Genomic DNA, 19,191 nt, shown 5'->3' with positions numbered 1-19,191 from the left:
TGTCTCTTGTCTGGCCTGTTTCTAATTTGTACCCAGCTACTAGTAGCATTAAAAAACTAACAAAATACTCCATCCAGGTCACTAGTGGGGGAAAATGTGAGTGAGTAATCTCCGTTATGGAAAGTCAGACCCCAAAAAACACCAGCACAAACTGCCACTTGGAGTCACCAATAACTAAGTAAGCATTTAGGCTACATTTTCTTCTCACTCTGATTGAGGTGGTATGCTGTCAGTGCCTTTTGCGTTATATGGCTAAACTGGGCATTAGACTCCAGAGCTGTCAATCTTACACATTTCACAAATGTAAATTCACTTTAAAAAATTAAAAGTTTGAACAGATATGTACAGTAATGCAGCATGCTGCTTATTACCGCTACTGATATTTAAGAACACATTTCAAATTTTAGTTTATATGACAAATCGGCCTGAGAATTTAAATTTAGTTACACTTACATAGACTAACATTCAGTGAGAACATATTTACTTCAGTAGTCCTATCAGGCCAGTAATAACATACATGGCTAGATATAGAAGTACACATCAGAGTTCAGAAAATTATAACATGCTTAAATCTGGGCAAGTGCCATAAACACAATTCTGGTAATTCTAGAAGTCTTAATTTCTGTGTGTTTCACTTGAAGGGAGTGATCTATTAGCACCAGCACTCTCAGAAATAAGTCCTGAAGCACTTCCTGCTACATCTAGCAATGAAGCAACAGCAGTTACAGATAGCAAAGAGAAAAAAAATGCTGCAAAGAAGAAATGTCTGTACAATTTCCAGGATGCCTTTATGGAAGCTAATAAAGTTGTCATGGCAACCTCTTCTGCCACTTCTTCTGTCTCCTGCACAGCTACTACAGTGCAGTCAAGCAGCAACCAGTTTAAAGTATCATCTAAGAGACCTTCATCAATAGGTAAGAACTATAATGTATGTGAAGTAACTTGAAGTCAGTTGCTAAATTAATGAGCCACAAAGGGTTTAAAATATTATTTATATTACGTATTTAAATGGTTTAAACAGCTTCTTTTAATCAAAACTCAGCTATTAATCTTGAGCTATATTTTTTCTGTAATCTCTTAACCCAAAAGGACCTAATCATGAGTCCTGAGATTGAGGTTGGTTTGGCCAAAATGTTGGTGTGTAAAAATGGAAAATACATTTTAAAGATATATTCTCTAAATATGCTTGAATATCTTAATTACTTAGTTTGTGACTAAAAAGATCACTTACCTGATTTTTAAAGAGCTAGACATCAAGAATGGCTGGTTAGAGCTTGTGTAGATTTCTGTTAACTTCCTTCAAAAAAAGAAGTAAACTTTATTTACTGACTGACTGACTGACTGACTGACTTATTTTTCCCCAAATTTAGGAGAAGTGTTCCACAATATCAATAAAGAGGACCATAGACATTCTGCACCAGTTGCACCACGAAATAGCCCTACTAGTTTAGCATCCCTTCCTTCACTCTCTCCTGCTGCACTGTCTCCAGCCACTACACCCCATATCCCAAATCTAGCTGCTCCATCTTTCCCCAAAACTGCTGCAACGGCCCCTGGATTTGTGGATCCACATTCAGGTCTTTGTCCCTCCACAGTTGCACCCCCTACTTCAACCACAAACAGCTCCGTAAGTGCACCACCAAGTGTCTGCAGGTGAGTTTACTTTGTTCATACTTAAATTGGCATTAAAAATAGTTACCAACATGTAAAATAAATTATCACTCTTGCAGCACCATTTTGTGCACCATTATAATGTGAGAGGGGGGTCTTGTGCATTTGGTAGATGAGCAGAACACCCGAGTTCTGTTCCCTGGTCTGCCACTCACTAGCCGTGTGACTTTGCACAAGTCGCAGCAAGTGTGATGTTACTCTCAGGAAAATGTGGCCATGGTGTTTCTGGGGTAGGGTTGCATTTTTTTGTCACAGGCAGAATCACACTTGTTCAGCTTATAAGTCAAAAGACCTGTTTTCTTACTGAGTGCTGAAATGTCACCTGGGTTGGAAAAGTCAAAGTATGCTTTCTGGTTCATTCATCATTCCCAATAATAGTTTCTACATTTGGGACTCAATAGAAAATTCTGTTGATGATGCATAAACCAGAATAGATCCTATCACACTTTGTAATTCCAAAATTGTTATGACAGGGCTACCGGGAACAAAAAGCAGACACAACTTACTTTTTGTTAGTTTAGTCAGCAGACTTAACTCAGAAACCATACAAGGAGCATACTTCATGAGAAAGCTACCATATTTAAACAGTGTTTTGACCATAACTGCAGTTGCAACTTTTGAGTATCAGTTCCCCATTTAATGTAATAACTAACTTTTTTGTGATGCTTAAAATTTTAAAGATCTTTGAAAGCATTTGGGTGAATTGTGCTATATGAGTACAGGACATTATGACAGAGTGATTTCATAGTGACACTGATTCTCCAGTGTCTGAAGAGCAGGAATGTTCTAAAGGCAAACCAGTTGAGTCATTTTTCTGAGTACTCTGACTTGTTGTTCTGTGGTGATGGTTGCTATGGAGGAGGTGGGAGGCCACAGCAGTAGTTATGATGGGGCAGCTTGAGAACCAAGCAGAGTTATAGCTATCCACTTGAGTTACTTTATATATATATATATATATATATATATAATATTTAAAAAAAAAAAAAGTTAGCTTTGTAACATCTGGCTAGCTTTGTATTACTGCTGTTTGAACTAGAGAAATTAGTGACGTATAAAAATGATTCTTTGCAATCAAAACAGAAATGTTTCTTTGAGTATAGGTTACCTAGTCTAGTGCAATAGAACCCAAATTTCTGTTAGCACGAGGTGCTGCTGTAATGCAAATAATATTAGGATGTGTAGAAAATGGAATGGAGAAAAAAACAGAAAATATCATGCTGTTATATGAATCAGTTGTACACCCTCACCGGGAAAACTTTGTTCAGTTCTGTTATCCCATCTAAAAAGGATATAGTTGAAGTAGAGGGGGTTCAGAGACAGGTGATGAGAATGGGAAGAGACATGGGAAAAAAAATCAGTATGAAGAGATGGTGAAAAGATTGGGACTGTTCACCGTGAGAAGAGTTAAATAAAGAACATAGAACATGTAGAACATGCACTACATTTTACAGTTTCTCATAATGAGACATTAATTATAAGTACTTTTTTCACACTATGTATAGTTACCTTACGGAACTCACTTTTGCGATCTTTGAGGACAAGAGCTTAGCAGAAATCAAAAAGGATTGGGCACTTACGTGTATTACATGCATATGCAAAGTTATAAGCATGAAGGTTATTTTAAATATTTAAGGACATAAATCAACCTGTGTTTCTTGGTGAATAAACTTTCCCTGGGCTAAATTATTTTATAATTGCCTCCTGCAGAGTTTTATCCCTTCTTCTGAGACACTTGATACTGGACTAGTTGGATCACTGTCTGCTCCTTGTTTTCAGCTGATCTTGAGACTCTTGTTTGTAGTAAAGAGCTTGGACACCTGTAGAAGCAAGGGGGGGAGACAAGGAAAGCAAATACTGTGTGACCAACCAGCTCTGCTGACCATCAGTGATCCATAGACCACAGTTTGTGAATCACTTTCATTTAAGAAATAAAAATAACTATTTTCCAGATTATGAATACAAGTATACCTTTTAGACCAGGATGGATTTCTCTAAACAGTGATTCTCCACTTTACTCATTCAGTGGACCACTTCATGAGCATTTTATGGAGCCATCTCCCCTTAAAACACCCTAGTCTCATTGCTTGGTTTTGAACATACAGTTCTGCAGACTGCTAGAATAGGTTTTCGGGTGATGCACATCCCACAGCTTGAGAACTGCTGCTTCTGATTCGCATACATCTCTCTCTCTATATACAGATATAATAGGTTTCTTTTTTATTATATTGTAATAAACCCTCCGTTTTCTTTAACACAGTGATCCTGACTGTGAGGGCCATCGCTGTGAGAACAGTAATACGTATGATCATCAGCAGTATGATGGAGAGGAGAGCCAAGATGAAGACAGCTGTTCAGAGCATAGCTCCAGTACCTCAACATCCACAAATCAGAAAGAAGGAAAATACTGTGACTGTTGCTACTGTGAGTTCTTCGGTCATGGAGGAGTAAGTTTTGTTTAATGATTTTAATAAGAGTAACTGTTTTCAAGTGTGCTGTCATCTGTTGCTTGTTGTAATATTATCTAATTGGCTGTAATATTAGTAATAGTAAAAATAAATGACCGTAAATTCCTTTTTCATTTTAAACTGTAAATTTTAATCGGGTATCTTATAATCAGCTTACTGCAAAGGTGGGAGTTTGGTAGATAGAAAATGCATTCTAAAGCATTGTTTAAGAAGCACTAAAATAAGCTAGTGACGACAAAACTATTTCACAGCTAGATTTCCAGCACTGTGTGAATTTAGGCAAATTTCCAGCTGTGTGAACTTAAGCAAATTAATTAACCTCTGTTAAATCTGTGAAATAGGGTGATTGTACTCTGGCCACCTTTGTGATACGCTAAGAACAGAGAAATAATAGAAAGGGATGGAGATAGAGAGGTTCAATATAAGGGTAGAAAATAAAATTTAAACTGGGAAATTTGTGCATCTAAAAATACCTAACGTGATTGCTCAGCTGGAAGTAATTCAAGAGAAAGCAACAAATGAGGATTTAGGAGGAGGTCAACTTGGAGAAAAGATTAACAATAGGTGCTTAGGCTGGTTTCATGATGGCTAAAATGGGTATCTTGTAGCCATGTATGAGTAATCGTAAAGTGTAAGAAGAGCTGTATATGGCTCAGAAGATTGTCTCTCTCACCAGCAGAGGTTGGTCCAATAAAAGATATTACCTCAGCCACATTGTCTCTGGGATGAAATCAAGTTATTTAGGCTTGTTCGTATGTATATATCTAATGAGATGACATTGAGTAAAAGAGCACTGCACTTCAAAACATTCTTGCCACAAAATCTATCCAGCACCTTCTTGGCACTTGAAATCTGCATGTCTAATTTATATAACTCTGTGACCAATTCTGAAGCTTTAAAGGGTTTGTTTTAACTACCAAATGCCTTTTTTTTTGGGTGAGCTGGCATCATCTAGTACGAGCAAAGCTTTAAAACGCTTCTTTAAATTTTAAAAAAAAGTTTCCTAATTCTTAGTATTACAAATATACTTATTAGTGAATTATTTTTCGGAATTGTAAGAAAAGTGCACTAAAACACTGACTTGACCAACTTAAAAGGCGTTTTGAAGTAATAATAAAGCTTTAATACTTATTAATTGGCTATGGGATCTCTTTCTTTTGGCTGCTTTTCTTCAGTACTGAGTGTTTGACTCAAGCGTGTTTAAGTCAATGGGAATCTGAAGACTTAAGTGCATACTCCTTGCATATGCAGCAAACGTGAATGTTTTAAAAGTTCTGTTTAATTGCAGTTTTTACAAATTGAAATAGATACTTTTAATGTGGCAATCTATTTTAGGGATTTACACAGACATCCATTACCATGGTAGCTAATTATCTTCCATGTAGAATCTGTAATAATAGTTAAGTACATAGTGGACTTCATGGAGTGTCTGACGCTTTTCCCATTTTGGGGTAAAAATTATGCTTCTGGGTATTAAAACAAAATCAGCCATTACTACCTACATTGTATAGCAATAAAGACAATTCAAAGTGACAACTAACCCAGCTTACTGGATTGGGCTATAGTTTTAGCCTAAAGTCAAACAAATAACTGCATGAAAGCGGTGGTGGTGGTGGCTTGCTTTTTTTTCCCTACCACTAAATATTTACATGGAAAACAGTGGCAGCAAAGACTTGCTCCTTTTTCAAATTACATTTGATAATCTGTGAACCACCATAACTAATTCCTGACCCATAACTGGAAACTCCTCTGCTGGCATTTGATATCCCCCCACCCACCTCTTCCACTACAAGATGAAAGTAAACAAACAGGTCTGTTGTGATACTGTTGTCTGTTGCATATGTATTGCATGTGCACACAACTAGCATTGGGAGTTGGTATTGTTTATGCACTATCTGAAACTTCATATTGCAAAATTCTAAGCTGTACTGTGAAACTTCCAAGCCAGGTTACTGTATTTTTTTTCCCCCTCTTATGGCCATTAGCCACCAGCTGCACCAACCAGTAGAAATTATGCAGAAATGAGGGAAAAACTTCGCTTACGTTTGACAAAGAGGAAAGAGGAGCAGCCGAAGAAACCAGACCAGATTTCTGAAAGAGAGAGTGTAGTTGACCATCGAAAAGTGGAAGACTTGCTACAATTCATAAATAGCTCTGAGACCAAACCAGTAAGCAGCTCTCGGGCAGCCAAGCGAGCGAGACATAAGCAAAGAAAGGTAAGAAACAGACCCATATTTGTCATATATTATCTAACTTGAATTTATAAAGGCATTGTGTATATAGGTATTTGTGTGAAACTTTCCATCGGCATCATTTTGAATGGCAGACTACTGATTGAATATGCATTACTGATTTTAAACTGCCATTGATGTAGCCTGTAGTATACAGGTATATCACACAGCTGGTTTAGTCTGGTGGGTATAGTCATGGTGCTGTTTTGAAAGATATCTACGTTTTTTTTACTCTCAGAGGATATACCAGTATATCATAGCCCCCACCCCTTTTTTTTTTTTTTTTTTTTTTTTTAATTGCAAGTAAATTACATATTAGAACTGCACATCATCAAAGGGGGTATTTCTTAGTGTCAAAAATTTCAGGATCTTTGGGTAACCATCCTGGAGTGCATTAATGTGACACATTAATAATGGGTGGATGTAAAAATCTAGCATTCTTTACTAGGACATCAGTCAGCTCCATTAAAATGTTCCTTCAACCATGTAGCATAGGAGCAGTATGTCTGTGCTGATGTGGAGGAGACTCAAGATTTGTAAGTAATTTGGGCACCCTCTACTGGATTTAGAAGCTGCTCTGTGGCACCCTCTACTGTGGTCTAAGTGGAATTAAAGACAGGTTGAGTGAAGACCCAAGGTCTCCCTGGTTGGCTGGAGGGTAAACATTCATGGAATCATAGAAGATTAGAGTTGGAAGAGACCTCAGGAGGTTATCTAGTCCAACCCTCTGCTCAAAGCAGGACCAACCCCAACTAACTCATGAAATTGCAGTATGAAGTCTGAACTTAGCTAGCTTTTAAATGCCAGTTGGCAAAAAAAGAGGAAATATATGGAATAATGTCCTTCAAAAATTGTGAAGGTTTGGTTGTGAGGGATTACAGGAAAATGGTTAAATTTTTGTCTTAATAAACAGAAAATCTGGGTCTCTTGTTGAGTTGATATCTTCACACACCAACTTCAGGATATACAGGTTCAAAATAAGGCTTAAGTTACTGTGTGTGTTTGAAATCTGGAAAATAAATTTTATAAGCTCACTAAATAGTCCACATTTTAGTTGATACTTTACTTTGCATATTTGGATTATTATATTTTGTTATAAATTTGTGGTTTGGGGTATTTAGTGGGGGTGCCAAAGTTGTTTTTAACATACGCCATACTAATGAAAAACAGACTATTTTTTCATAAGTCCCAAAGTTAAGAAGTAGTTTTCTTTAAACTGCTTGTTTTTAACACTGTCCATTAATTCATTTTAAAAACACAAATTATGCAAATACAGTGCTGTGTACTCCAGAAGAAAAGAATCAGAAGATTTTGTAGGATTTTTTTTGCAAGAACCCCCCCCCCCCCCAAAAAAAAAAAACCCAAAACTTGCTAATCTCTTAAAATGAATGGGTCCCATATAAGCGCTTCCAAAAATTCACACAATTTTTGCGAGATCTGGCTGTCAACTAGCAAATGGCACTGTGCAAGGAGCTACTGCTCGTAATTTAATTGAGAGAGGTAAGCAAACTTAGCACAATAAAACCTTCATTCTTTTCAGTAATAACTGGGAAGACCCATTGTGAATTAGTAATCAAGTAAACCATTTTTAAAAATTAATAATGAATGACCGTCTTTTTATTTTTTACAACTTTAGTGTTAATTTGCTTCATAATGTACAAGTAAAAAGGACTGTGATTCTCATATAGGGTTACTGGATGACATTTTTATTGATGGTTGTTTAAAATTTAAACTACTGTGGAATTTTCCAATTAAGAGCATATTTTCGTATCAATTTGTCAAATGTTCAGTGGAATACTATGCTTTTAATATTATAAAAACAATACTGAAAAAAGGGGTGTGATCCACTTTAGTAATATGCATAATACCTTTATCTAGGTGCGTTCACTGGATTTTCAGGAGAAGGGCCTCTTTGTGGTCAGGAATAACACTGTCATGTTTCTTGTCATATTTACACCTATTGGTACTATATATGCACACCCAGCCTTTATCTACCTCAGCGACCTATTCTTGCTTGTGATAATATTATGAAGGATATACAGTTGTGCACTCAGTTGAATATTGTCTCTTTAGTGTTGTTACAAAAATGAGCTGAAACATGCTTTTTTCCTGCTTTATATTGAGCACAATGCAAGTTATTGTAAATAGAAAATGTGCTATAGTTTCATGAACAATATCTGTAGGTAGCTGCTAAGTGTGTTCATTTTAAATTGTTTGCCCATTCTAATACTATTCTTGAGGGGTACATTTATGTTCCATACTGTGGGCTTATCTACACTACCGCGAAGTCGACGTACTTAAATCTACTTACCACGGTGTCTTCACTGTGGTAAGTCAACAGCTGATGCTCTCCCGTTGACTCCGCTTGTGCTCCTCGTTCTGGTGGAGTACCGGAGTCGATGGGAGAGCGCTCAGTGGTTGATTTATTGCGTCTATACTGGATGTGATAAATCGACTCCCATTGGATTGATTGCTGCCCGCCAATCCAGCGGGTAGTGTAGACAAACCCTGTGACTTTTAAAATTCCTTAACACATCCTTGTAACATGGAATGTTTAGGAATTAGCTGTTGAGATGAAGATCTTTTCCCAAATGTCTAGTTCTTAGAATCTTTGTCCTTTATTTAATAAACTGCTGCTTTTGTAGCTAGAAGAAAAGGCTCGTCTTGAAGCAGAAGCCAAAGAGAGGGAGCATCATCAGTTGCTTGAAGAGCAGAGACAGCGGGAAGAGGAGGAGGAAGAAAGACTAAAACAGGAGCTGCAACGACTTCAAGAACTTCAGCAGTTACAGGCTGTAAAGAAAAAGAAAAAAGACAGAACAAGTAAAGACTGTCAGAAGATGGAAATGCTTACTCGAAACTGCCAGGCAGTGAAGGAATCAATCCCAAATCCACCAGAAGACATTCAGAATGGTATACTTGAGCAATCAGAAAAGGTAGAAACCTCATCTAGTTCGCTGTCTAGGCATGTAAATCATGTGGAACAGAGGCCAATTCCTGAGATGGTCTGTGAACTATCTGATCCCACAAACACTAGAGACTCAAAGTTGCTTTTCCAGAAAGAGATGAGTGTGAAACAGCATGAGCCCCTGTCTTTTCTCTTTGATATAATGCATCATCATAAAGAAGGTAATAGTAAACAAAAACTAAAGCAAATAAACAAACCCTGTGCTGAACAAATGAAAAAGCCTACTGAATCCCCCAAAGCAACAGAGATACAGTCTAAGACCAGAAACCAAATAGAATCCAAAGTGAAAGCAGCAGAGCTCTCGCTGCTTGCAGAACCGAAAAAAGAGGAGAAAAAAACAAGCAGTAATAATAACAAAAAGCAGCTGAATCACCTAAAGGAAGAGAAAGCACCTGTAGTGTGTGAGTCCCCTTCTCCAAGTGAGCAGCAACAAAACAATAAACTGATACTTGCAGAATCTCCTCAGCCAAAAGGCAAGAACAAGAAAAACAAGAAGAAGAAGGGAGACAAAGTCAACAATTCCATAGGTAAGTGCATAACTAATAATTTTTCATATAGATTAGTTTCAAAATTTTGGGACAGCTCTCCAATCACTCATGTCAGTGTAAATTGGGAGTAACTCACTGATGTTAAACAGGTGTGAGAGGAGAATCCGATCTCCTTCATCTGTTGAGTCGGTCACTATAATGACATTTTTAGTTAATTATGCAATTTTTTCTGTGCTCTTAGCATTGATGTTTAATCTGATGTTCAGTATTAATAATAGAGATGCAAATAGCTAACCACTATGGAATAAGAAGTATGGAAAAACATGTAAGAGATTATTACAACTAGTAGTGTTTTGTATCCCTATCATACACTTTGAGTCAACTAAACAATAGGATACAAGTACCATCTCTTTCATAAGGCCTATATGAAGTGACAGACTTGAAATATAATTACTGGATATTTTGATGACAAAACCCATTTTGGAGAAACTCTTTAACTATTTTTAAAGCATGTTTTTAATATTAATCTCTACTATGATAGGAGGATTGAATCAGTAGGAATATAGAGTCTAAAACCAGTCACTGTCATATCACATGGTAAACCATAGAGCACAGGATTCTGCAGGCAGGGAAGAGTTAGTTATACATACATTGATTTCACTTTAAAAAAAAATCTTTCTCCATAGAACATCTCTGTGCTGTAAAGGTGATTATAAGCAAGTTTAGTATTTCATTTTATTCCACTACAGTTTCACTATGCATTCACAATGAGTAAAGATACTGTGAAGTAAAATAATATATTGTGAAAGTTTGCCATCCAAATAACACACACCAGATAAGAATTGCTTCCTACGTGTATTTTATGCATTTTTCCATGCTAAGAAATTATTAATTATAAGGCATGTCACTATATTCCTCACACAAGATGGAAAGATGTATAATTCTTTTCATAAAGTGATTTTTAGCACTTCTAAAAACGTACAGGTAACCAGATTACTTTAGTTTCCCTTTCTACTCAGAACAGGCATATCATGAGCAGGTGCAGTGCAAGCTTCCCCACAGTGCCCTGCAAACATGCTACCCGGAATACCACCTCCATGTGCTAGCATAGTTCAGAATCTGTCTCTTCAGTCTTTGCTGAGACTACTAATTTAGAGATATGGACACTTGTCTACATGGAGTTGGGCTGAGAATACCAACTAATTTTCCATAGATCTATAAATAGCTGTGTGATAGCAGTGCTTGAACTAAGCCTCTGTGGCATAATGGCACTTAATTTTAGCATTTGTGTATTTCATCCTTGCAGCTCCCTTTAGTATTCTACAGATTAAAACTGGAGATCCTTGGAGGGTGGTGTGGGGTATGTTTCCAGCACTTCACAAAACTGAATTATTGTAAGTTTCATTACCAGAGCACAGAACAAATGCATGGTGATCATGAGTGCTGGATGAGGAGCCCAGGTTTGTTTTCAGTGGTCTTATGCTGGGATTGAATGAAACTACCTCAGATCTCTCTGATTCTTCCCATTCCTTGACCCTTTTGTTTCCCTTCCCTGCACATCTAGTTATAGTTTGTTGGGGGTTGGGTTTTGTTTTTTCTTTCCCTTCACATTGGCCTCACTTCCCTAACTCCTTTATTTCCCACCCTTCTGTGCATACTATCCTTCTCCATTTTGAAGAGGAGAATCATAGACCATGTCACCTCTCTTCCTCCTCCTAGATATATTTGATGGGAATTAATTATCACTACTGGTGAGGAACTGGAAGGTGTGGAAGGCTCTATAATAGAGCTGGGTGAATAATTGAATTTTTTGCTTCAGCCAGCCAAGTGAAAAATCGGGAAAAATTTGCTTCGATTCCAGAAATGTTTGGAATTTGTCAGCAAACTTTGTGCATGTTCAACACAAATGCCCTAAACACTGGACTAAGTTGTGTGTCTGTAACCTTTAGTCCAGTGGCTAGGGCATTTTCCTGGGACACCCAGCTTTGAATCCCCATCCTGGAGCAGGAACATCAGCTCAGATATCTCTCCTCCCAGGTAAGCATCCTAACCATTAATCTATAAGGTATTCTGGGGTGGGATGTTCTCATTCTCTTCTTTTGAAGCTATTTCACTTTGTGTACCTAAGCATTTATTGGGCCAAAGACAGAGTGACTGTGACTCCGAAGCCTAGTGATAAAGGCTCTCCCCTAGGAGGTAGGAGACATGGATTCAAATCTTCTTGCTACCTAATTGAGCACAGTTGGGTCCTGGTCCTGGTCCTGGACTAGGGCTCCTAGGTGCTGTGATCATACAAATAATAAATAAGGAAAGCAATTCTCCAGTTAGTTTTTATCCAAACACAGGCTTGTTCATAGTAGATTTAAAACAGGGAGACTTTAATTTTGCACATTTTTGTAGCAGCTTCAAAAGTTGCTCTAAAAAAGGGAGAGACTGGAGTAAATAACCATGAAACCCCCTGGGTACCCCAGGATTTTCCAGACTGTCAAAGCTAGAGAAGAGTCTCATGTAATTTAACAGGTAACTAAATCTCTAGCCTTCGAAGTTTACCCTTCTGTGAACCAGACAGCATCTCTCCAGTACTCTCATTCTGTGTTAAATGATGCTTTGTTAAATGAGAAGGGATCCCTCACTGGAAGCAGCACTAGTGTCTTCCCTCAAGTTTGCCTACTGATCCAGTCCTACTATTTTAATAATCATTTTCTAAGACAATGAAGCTTGCCTATCCTTCTTCCAATTATCTCCATTTTAAAACCCATCTTTTAAGTTGGAATTATCTTTTCACCCTTCCTAATTTCATTTTATCTCCATTTTAAGACCTGAATTAGGAGCATGTGGAAAATTACGAGTAGTGAACTCTTGCTTGGCTTGTTTGCTGACCGCATGTTGTTCCAAATACAGTTTACAGATTCACTATTCAGTAGCTCAGAGCACCTGCTGATTATCATAGAATCATCAAAATGTAGGGTTGGAGGGGACCTCGGGAGGTCATGTAGTCCAGACCCCTGCACTGAGGCAGGACCAAATATGCTTCAGACATCCCTAACAAGTGTTTATCTAACCTGTTCTTAAAAACTTCCAATGATAATATACCAAGATTCTGTAGGCATCATGACAGAGTTTTAACTGGGGTATTAGAAGGAGGAGGATTAGAGAGTTTTCTTCTCAGCCCTTTTGGCAGCCAGTTGTCTTGAAAGATGCAGCGCAAGGATCTGTGCTAACAAGAAGACCTTAAAGTCTGTTGTTGCTGTTAGTTTTTAGCATATTTACTTAGATTACATGGAGAGAGACTTTTTAGACAAGCAAAATTAAATTGTAACATAAAGTCATTGTGTAGGCTCAATTCCTGTAGAAACAACATTATAGTCAACAACAGTAGTCTCCAACCATGGTTAAGATACAATTAAATCTGGAAGGGTAGACTGGACCAAATTCTTTTAATGCCCTCTAAATCTAACAAAGCATATGCCGTAGCATGGTTGTATAAGAAATGAAACATGTTTTTGTCCTAACGAATCTTCTCTCTGGCTGATTCAGAGGAACGATATTAATCCATATATCCTTTCTCCCTGTTACCGGTAAGTATCTTAATCATTAGGCTGTAGAGTCGTTCTGTCTCTCTGGCCCAGTGAATATTTAAATATCTATACTATACAAAGAGAAACAGCTTCAGCAGGAGAGATTGTGGGGAACCCACTCTAGAATAGCTCTAGTTAGTATGCTCACCTGGGAGCTGGGAGATCTGAGTTGAAGTCTCTGCTCCAGAGTGTGGATTCAAACCTGGGTTTCCCATATACCAGCCATATGCCTTAAGCACTGGGCTAAATGGCACACATGCACATTCATGAAGCTAATTAGGCTAAATTCAGGAAATTAGTTTTCAGTTGACCAAAACAGCCGGGGGGCGGGGAATGTTTGGTGAATGAAGTATTCATCTGAAACATTTTGTGCAGCTCTAATCTATACCCTGGGAGGTGGTTGGCGGGGGGGAGGGGCAGGAAGGGGAGGGCGGCCTCTGCAACATATTATCTATTTCTATTGTTTTCTCCTTAGACCAAGTACTTCTTTTTAAATGTAAAATCACTTTCAGAAAAAATAATCGGACACGGGCCCTGTTTTACAAAGCAGTAATTTTGTTCTGTAATTATTCTTTGAAGAACCTGGACTAGTGCAGAACAAATGAGGCATCCATTAATATTATAACTATTTAGAAGCTATACCCTGATCTGTTCTTATTCTGGATTCAGCCATCAGTTTCAGCCCTATGAATCTCCGATTACTCTTGGGCTTTGTTTAGAGTGGGAGTTCTTGGTCATGTTGTTCCAAAGTTAATCGATTGCCGATTAACTGAAGTTAACTAATGTAGTTTTAGTGCTACATGTTTCACAAGCACTCGTTCCATATCATGCTTCAGCACCGTGTAAACTGAACCATGACCAGGAACAAATTATTGTGGAGTGGGATAGATAATAAGACAGTAAATCATAATACTGCTGTATAAATCCATGATAAGACGACATCTTGAATACTTCGTGCAGTTCTGGTGGCCCCATCTCAAAAAAATATATATTAGAAATGGAAAAGATACAGGGAAGGGCAGCAAAAAATGATTAAGGGTATATAACAGCTTCAATATGAGGAGAGATTAAAAAGATTGGGACTGTACAGCTTGGAAAAGAAACCACTAAAGGGGGCTATGATAGAGGTCTATAAAATGATGAATGGTGTAGAGAAAGTGTATTAGAAAGTGTTATTTACCACTTTGCATAATACAAGAACCAGGGGTCACCTGATGAAATTAATAGGCAGTAGGTTTAAAACAAACAAAAGGAAGTACTTAATCACAGAACACACAGTCAACCTGTGGAACTCGTTGCCAGGGGATGATGTGAAGGCCAAAAGTATAACTGGGTTCAAAAAAGGAATTAGATACGTTCTTGGAGGATAGGTCCATCAAAGACTATTAGCCAGGATAGTCAGGATGCAATCCCATGTTCTGGGTGTCCCTAAGCCTCTGACTACCAGAAGCTGGGATTGGATGTCAGGGATGGATCACTTGATATTTGCCCTATTCTGTTCATTCCCTTTGAAGCATCTGGTATTGGCCATTGTGGGAAGACAGAATACTGAGCTAGATTGAATCATTAGTCTGACCCAGTATGGCCGTTCTTATGTTTAGATTAGCATTCAAATCATGTTAGTTAACTTGAGTTACAGCCTGACCAAAAACTAGTCTAGATAAAGTCATAATGAACTGTGGGTTTTTTAAAGCATTCCATCCTGGGCCAGCACTATTTCTTTATATATCCTAAATAGGTTCTGAGGTCAGACAATGTTTAAATATGGATGTTAATCATGATAAAAACACAGAAGATCACAATCATAGCTATATCATTATTCTGGTTTCATACACTATGACCCAGGGCCAGTATTATCAATACTGCAAAAAACCATCTCCCAAAGTATTTTTAAATCAAATGTGAATTAGATTGTTGCAAAAACTGCCTCTTGGGTGTATAGATTCATCGGAGGGTGATGAGGCTAACAAGTTCAGGCAGCCAATTATTGTATATTTTTCACTCCGAGTAACCCTTGCTGGCTGATCAGCTCTTCAGTTTCCCAGTCTGTTCTATAATTGAACTCTCTCTTGCCTGGGTCAGTCCTGTGGAATGTTTTGTAATCAATGTGAAGAGTCAATCTGCTGCCCATTCCTTTTTGTCTTTGCTATTGGAAATAAGTTGTTTAGTTTTTTAAGCCTTCAGCCAAAAGAAGTATACAAAGGCTAAGCAGTCCTCAGAGACCTCCCTTCAGTCTGTCCAAATTTTTTTTTTCTTCTAGAGTAAAACAGCCAACTGAAACTAATTTGGTGTATCTTTCCATTTTGCAGATGATGTGTTTCTGCCCAAAGACATCGACCTAGACAGTGTGGAACTGGATGAGACAGAACGGGAAGTGGAGTATTTTAAAAGGTAAATAAAAGTGCTATCAACTCTGCATATACGCCTGTTGTGTTGCTTAATATATGTGATGGAAATGAAAACAATTAACTCTTTGCATAAAAGCCTGGTTACTGTAATGAGCGTCAAAGCTATAGCTTTATGGGTAGAAATTATAGTCATGTGGCCTTAGCACAGAACATGGAGAACCAGACAAGAGCCAATAATATGTAGTTGCCATACAGGAACAGACATTTATCTATGGCATCTGCTATTCTGCCTCCATCACTGACATTACTTATTACTTTGGAGGAAGACTAAAACTTTCCCACAATGCACCTAGCTATCTGTTCAGTGCTGTCTGTTTAAAAAACTAAACTGTTGATCACCATGGTATCTGAACACTTTGTACAATTTCCTCTGAACTCTGGCAAGTTATCCACTTACACCAAGAAGACACATTTAATGGGCTCACTAATTTTCTATCACTTTAAAAAAAATTATGTTTCAGAGATTTTCCTTTTATAGATATAATGGAGAGTACTGCCTGAATCAGTCAGAATTCATAGAAAATCCAGTTACAAATATTGTTATACAGTTTGTCAGTACTCTTTAGCAATTTCTAGCAATGAACTGTACTACAGCAATGAACTGTACAAGCTGACTAGGAGTTGTGTAACTGGTACTTTTTACTGCCTCTTTAATGTAGTGTCACTTTATCCCCATTTTGGAATTTCTCTAGCAAGTTGCCATTAAATCTCCTCTATTCCAGGTTAAATAAAAGCTTAGTCCTTGTAGTGTAACTTTTGCCTTGCCTCTCTCATTGTGTTCCCTCTCTTCCGTGGACTTTAATTCTTAGGCCTGATCTACACCTAAAACTCAGTCAACCTAGCTACATCATTCGGGGCTATGAAAAATGTAACGCCCTGAGCCCTGTAGTTAAGTAGACCTAACACCCAGTGTAGATTGACCAGGTCAACACTATCTACCACCGCTGAGAGGTGGATTACCTGCATCAACAGAAAACCCCCATCCATCAATGTAGGAAGCTTCTGTACTATGATACTACAGCATCACAGCCATAGCAGTGTAGATGTACCTTTAGTGAAAGCAATTTAGCACACCAAAGAGGAACTAGATACTACTTTTGTGAGTGTTCTCTTGATGCTCACATGTAACTACCACAAATGCTAAGAATTACACAATCACTCTCAATGGAGAATATAGCTTGCCTTTGATATAGGACACAGATACACATTAACAATCGTTGGAATACATGCTTACCTGTTCTATTGAGTTGTTCTTGAAACATTGTCTCTTTCATGAACTATATGTCCAATTAAACTTGGTAGATAATTTTTTTGTTTTTTACTTTTATCCAGACAAATGGACTATTATCTTTGTCCTAGTTTCAGCCACTTCCTGGATACTTTCTCATGGCGTTCATTTGTGTCTGAAACATAGCTTTTAAAAGTACAGATTCTCTACAGTCAGGGGAGGACCACTGTATAGGGGTAATGGTGTCCTGAATACAGATGATATGTAAAGCAGAGGCACTGACCACTTAAGTTCATTAATTATTTTATATTGGGGTGGGGTTTTTTTGTTTGTAAAAATAGGAGTGTTGGCTCAGTGTCTAACCAGATTCCAGTTTGGATAATAACATTTTGTTTGCCTTAGTCCTTCCTATTCTTTGTTGAATGCAGTAGTCTTCACTATGTCTCTTAAATGTTAGTGTTATTGTGGACTGTTAAAATGGTTGGTATATTCCACACCAGCAATAGTTATATTTCAGTGGTGATGAAGTGTTTCCTCTGTGTGTGATTTACAGTGTTTTATGGTCCGTTGGGATTAAAGATGCTATTTAAATGCAAACTAATATTTGTATCTTTTTGTTGGTAAGCAGTATAGCGGTTTCACTTTATCTCTTGCTTGTTTTGTTTACAGATTCTGCTTGGACTCTGCCAGACAGACAAGGCAGAGACTTTCCATCAACTGGTCCAATTTTAGCTTGAAAAAAACCACCTTTGCTGCTCATTGAAATGACACAGTTTGGGGAGGGAACCCTGCAGGAATCAATGGAAGACAACTCCACTTATCTGTCCTGTTGTGCTGAGAGCTTATCTGGTCTTGAGCCAGTGCTGCCTTGCCTTGTCCCCAGTGCTGTGTGGATCTGCACTGAACCCCTTGGCCTGATAGTTCTTGCAGACTGAGAAATTGCCACTTTCTACCTGAATTTGTTAGCTTGTGTGCTTGTAGTCTGTGAGTGAGACTTACTTGATTGTAGCTGTATGCTGTTGGAGTTGGAACAATAGCTTTTTTTTTTTCCAACTCCTTCTGATTGCCTTGGCCTCAAAGACTTTAAACCTGCTTCCTAGGCTTGGGTGGAGGCCAAAATACTAGTTTGCATCATCTGCAGTGGCTCCTGTCACTTCTGCATCTAGCTATGTTTTGTCATTCTGACTTCTGACAAAGGAATGGACCTAGTCAGTTGCGCTTTCATCTGCTCCAGAACTCTCCTGACACGGTTTCATGAAAAAGAGGCTCTCATGGGACAAGCATTTCCTCAGTTCTTTCACAATCTACTGTTAAAGAGTGTACAAGTTACGCTATTTGTGTTTTGATTTTTTCCTGACTTGTAGCCAGCTTGTGTAAGAATACTTGCAGAATGAGAACGTTTAAAAAAGAACAATACTCACACTATCAAATCTGTTATAGAGAGTATAATTGTATTAACACTGAAGCCTAACTGGCTACTTTTTTAACATATTGTTAAGTAATATTAAAATCATGTCTTTCTTTTTGAAAGATGGAATACATTAGTATGGCAGAAGGCTTGTGTCTTGCTTTTTTCTGCTTGGGGACAGGGAGTGGAGGAACAGAAAGGGACTGGTGAGTAAGCTAGACTCTTCTAAATGTAAATGCGTCTTGGATAAGATTGTCAATGAGAGCCCTGTGTGATTTAGTGTTTGTGTCTATGAACACTTGTATTGAACCCATCCAATAGCAGTATGCACGCTATCTGCTGTAAGTGTGGTGTACTCTTGCAAATGTTGGAATTCATACCATGGATTATACAAGCACTCTGATACCTCTCTTTCAATAGATATTATGTGAGGAGAGAAACTACACAAAGCTTTAACACTACGGTAGAAAATACGGTATATGGTATGGCTTCCATGCTACCACAATACAAATGTTAAATAACAATAGTACAGATCACCAATGTCTTTTTTAGCTTGAAGGAATAACTCAAGGTTCTGATTTGATTGAAGATACTGTTATGTAAATTTAGTGCTTATGAAAGTGGCTGTGGAATGATAGCCCTAGAGACTGAAATCTTCTCTTTGTCTGTAGATGAGACACAGCACAGATAAAAACAGTACAGACTCTCCACCCTTGCTCAGCCATTATATCTCACCTTATCCTTGAGGG

At 37.9% G+C, this 19,191-nt stretch overlaps 1 protein-coding gene across 5 annotated transcripts in view; it reads left to right on the top strand.

Moving 5' to 3' along the window:
• FAM193A (family with sequence similarity 193 member A) overlaps positions 1 to 18,586 on the top strand; it is a 95,412-nt gene extending 76,826 nt beyond the window's left edge. For 4 of the 5 annotated variants that reach the window (XM_005311208.5, XM_065598341.1, XM_042845558.2 and 1 more), the window contains 7 exons: positions 642 to 914; positions 1,371 to 1,653; positions 3,929 to 4,115; positions 6,122 to 6,352; positions 9,013 to 9,859; positions 15,708 to 15,789; positions 17,704 to 18,586. In XM_005311208.5, coding sequence (XP_005311265.3) covers positions 642 to 914; positions 1,371 to 1,653; positions 3,929 to 4,115; positions 6,122 to 6,352; positions 9,013 to 9,859; positions 15,708 to 15,789; positions 17,704 to 17,797 — 1,997 coding nt within the window. In that variant the 3' untranslated portion in view covers positions 17,798 to 18,586. The remainder of the gene's footprint in view (positions 1 to 641; positions 915 to 1,370; positions 1,654 to 3,928; positions 4,116 to 6,121; positions 6,353 to 9,012; positions 9,860 to 15,707; positions 15,790 to 17,703) is intronic. The other variant, XM_005311207.5, reaches the window with a different exon arrangement.
• The last annotated feature ends 605 nt before the right edge of the window (positions 18,587 to 19,191 follow it).

The sequence above is a fragment of the Chrysemys picta genome, chromosome 5 (genome assembly GCF_011386835.1).
Source record: "Chrysemys picta bellii isolate R12L10 chromosome 5, ASM1138683v2, whole genome shotgun sequence".
NCBI lineage: Eukaryota > Metazoa > Chordata > Testudines > Emydidae > Chrysemys > Chrysemys picta.
The sequence above is the reverse complement of the archived record's forward strand: the minus strand, read 5'-3'. Positions and strand labels throughout refer to the sequence as shown.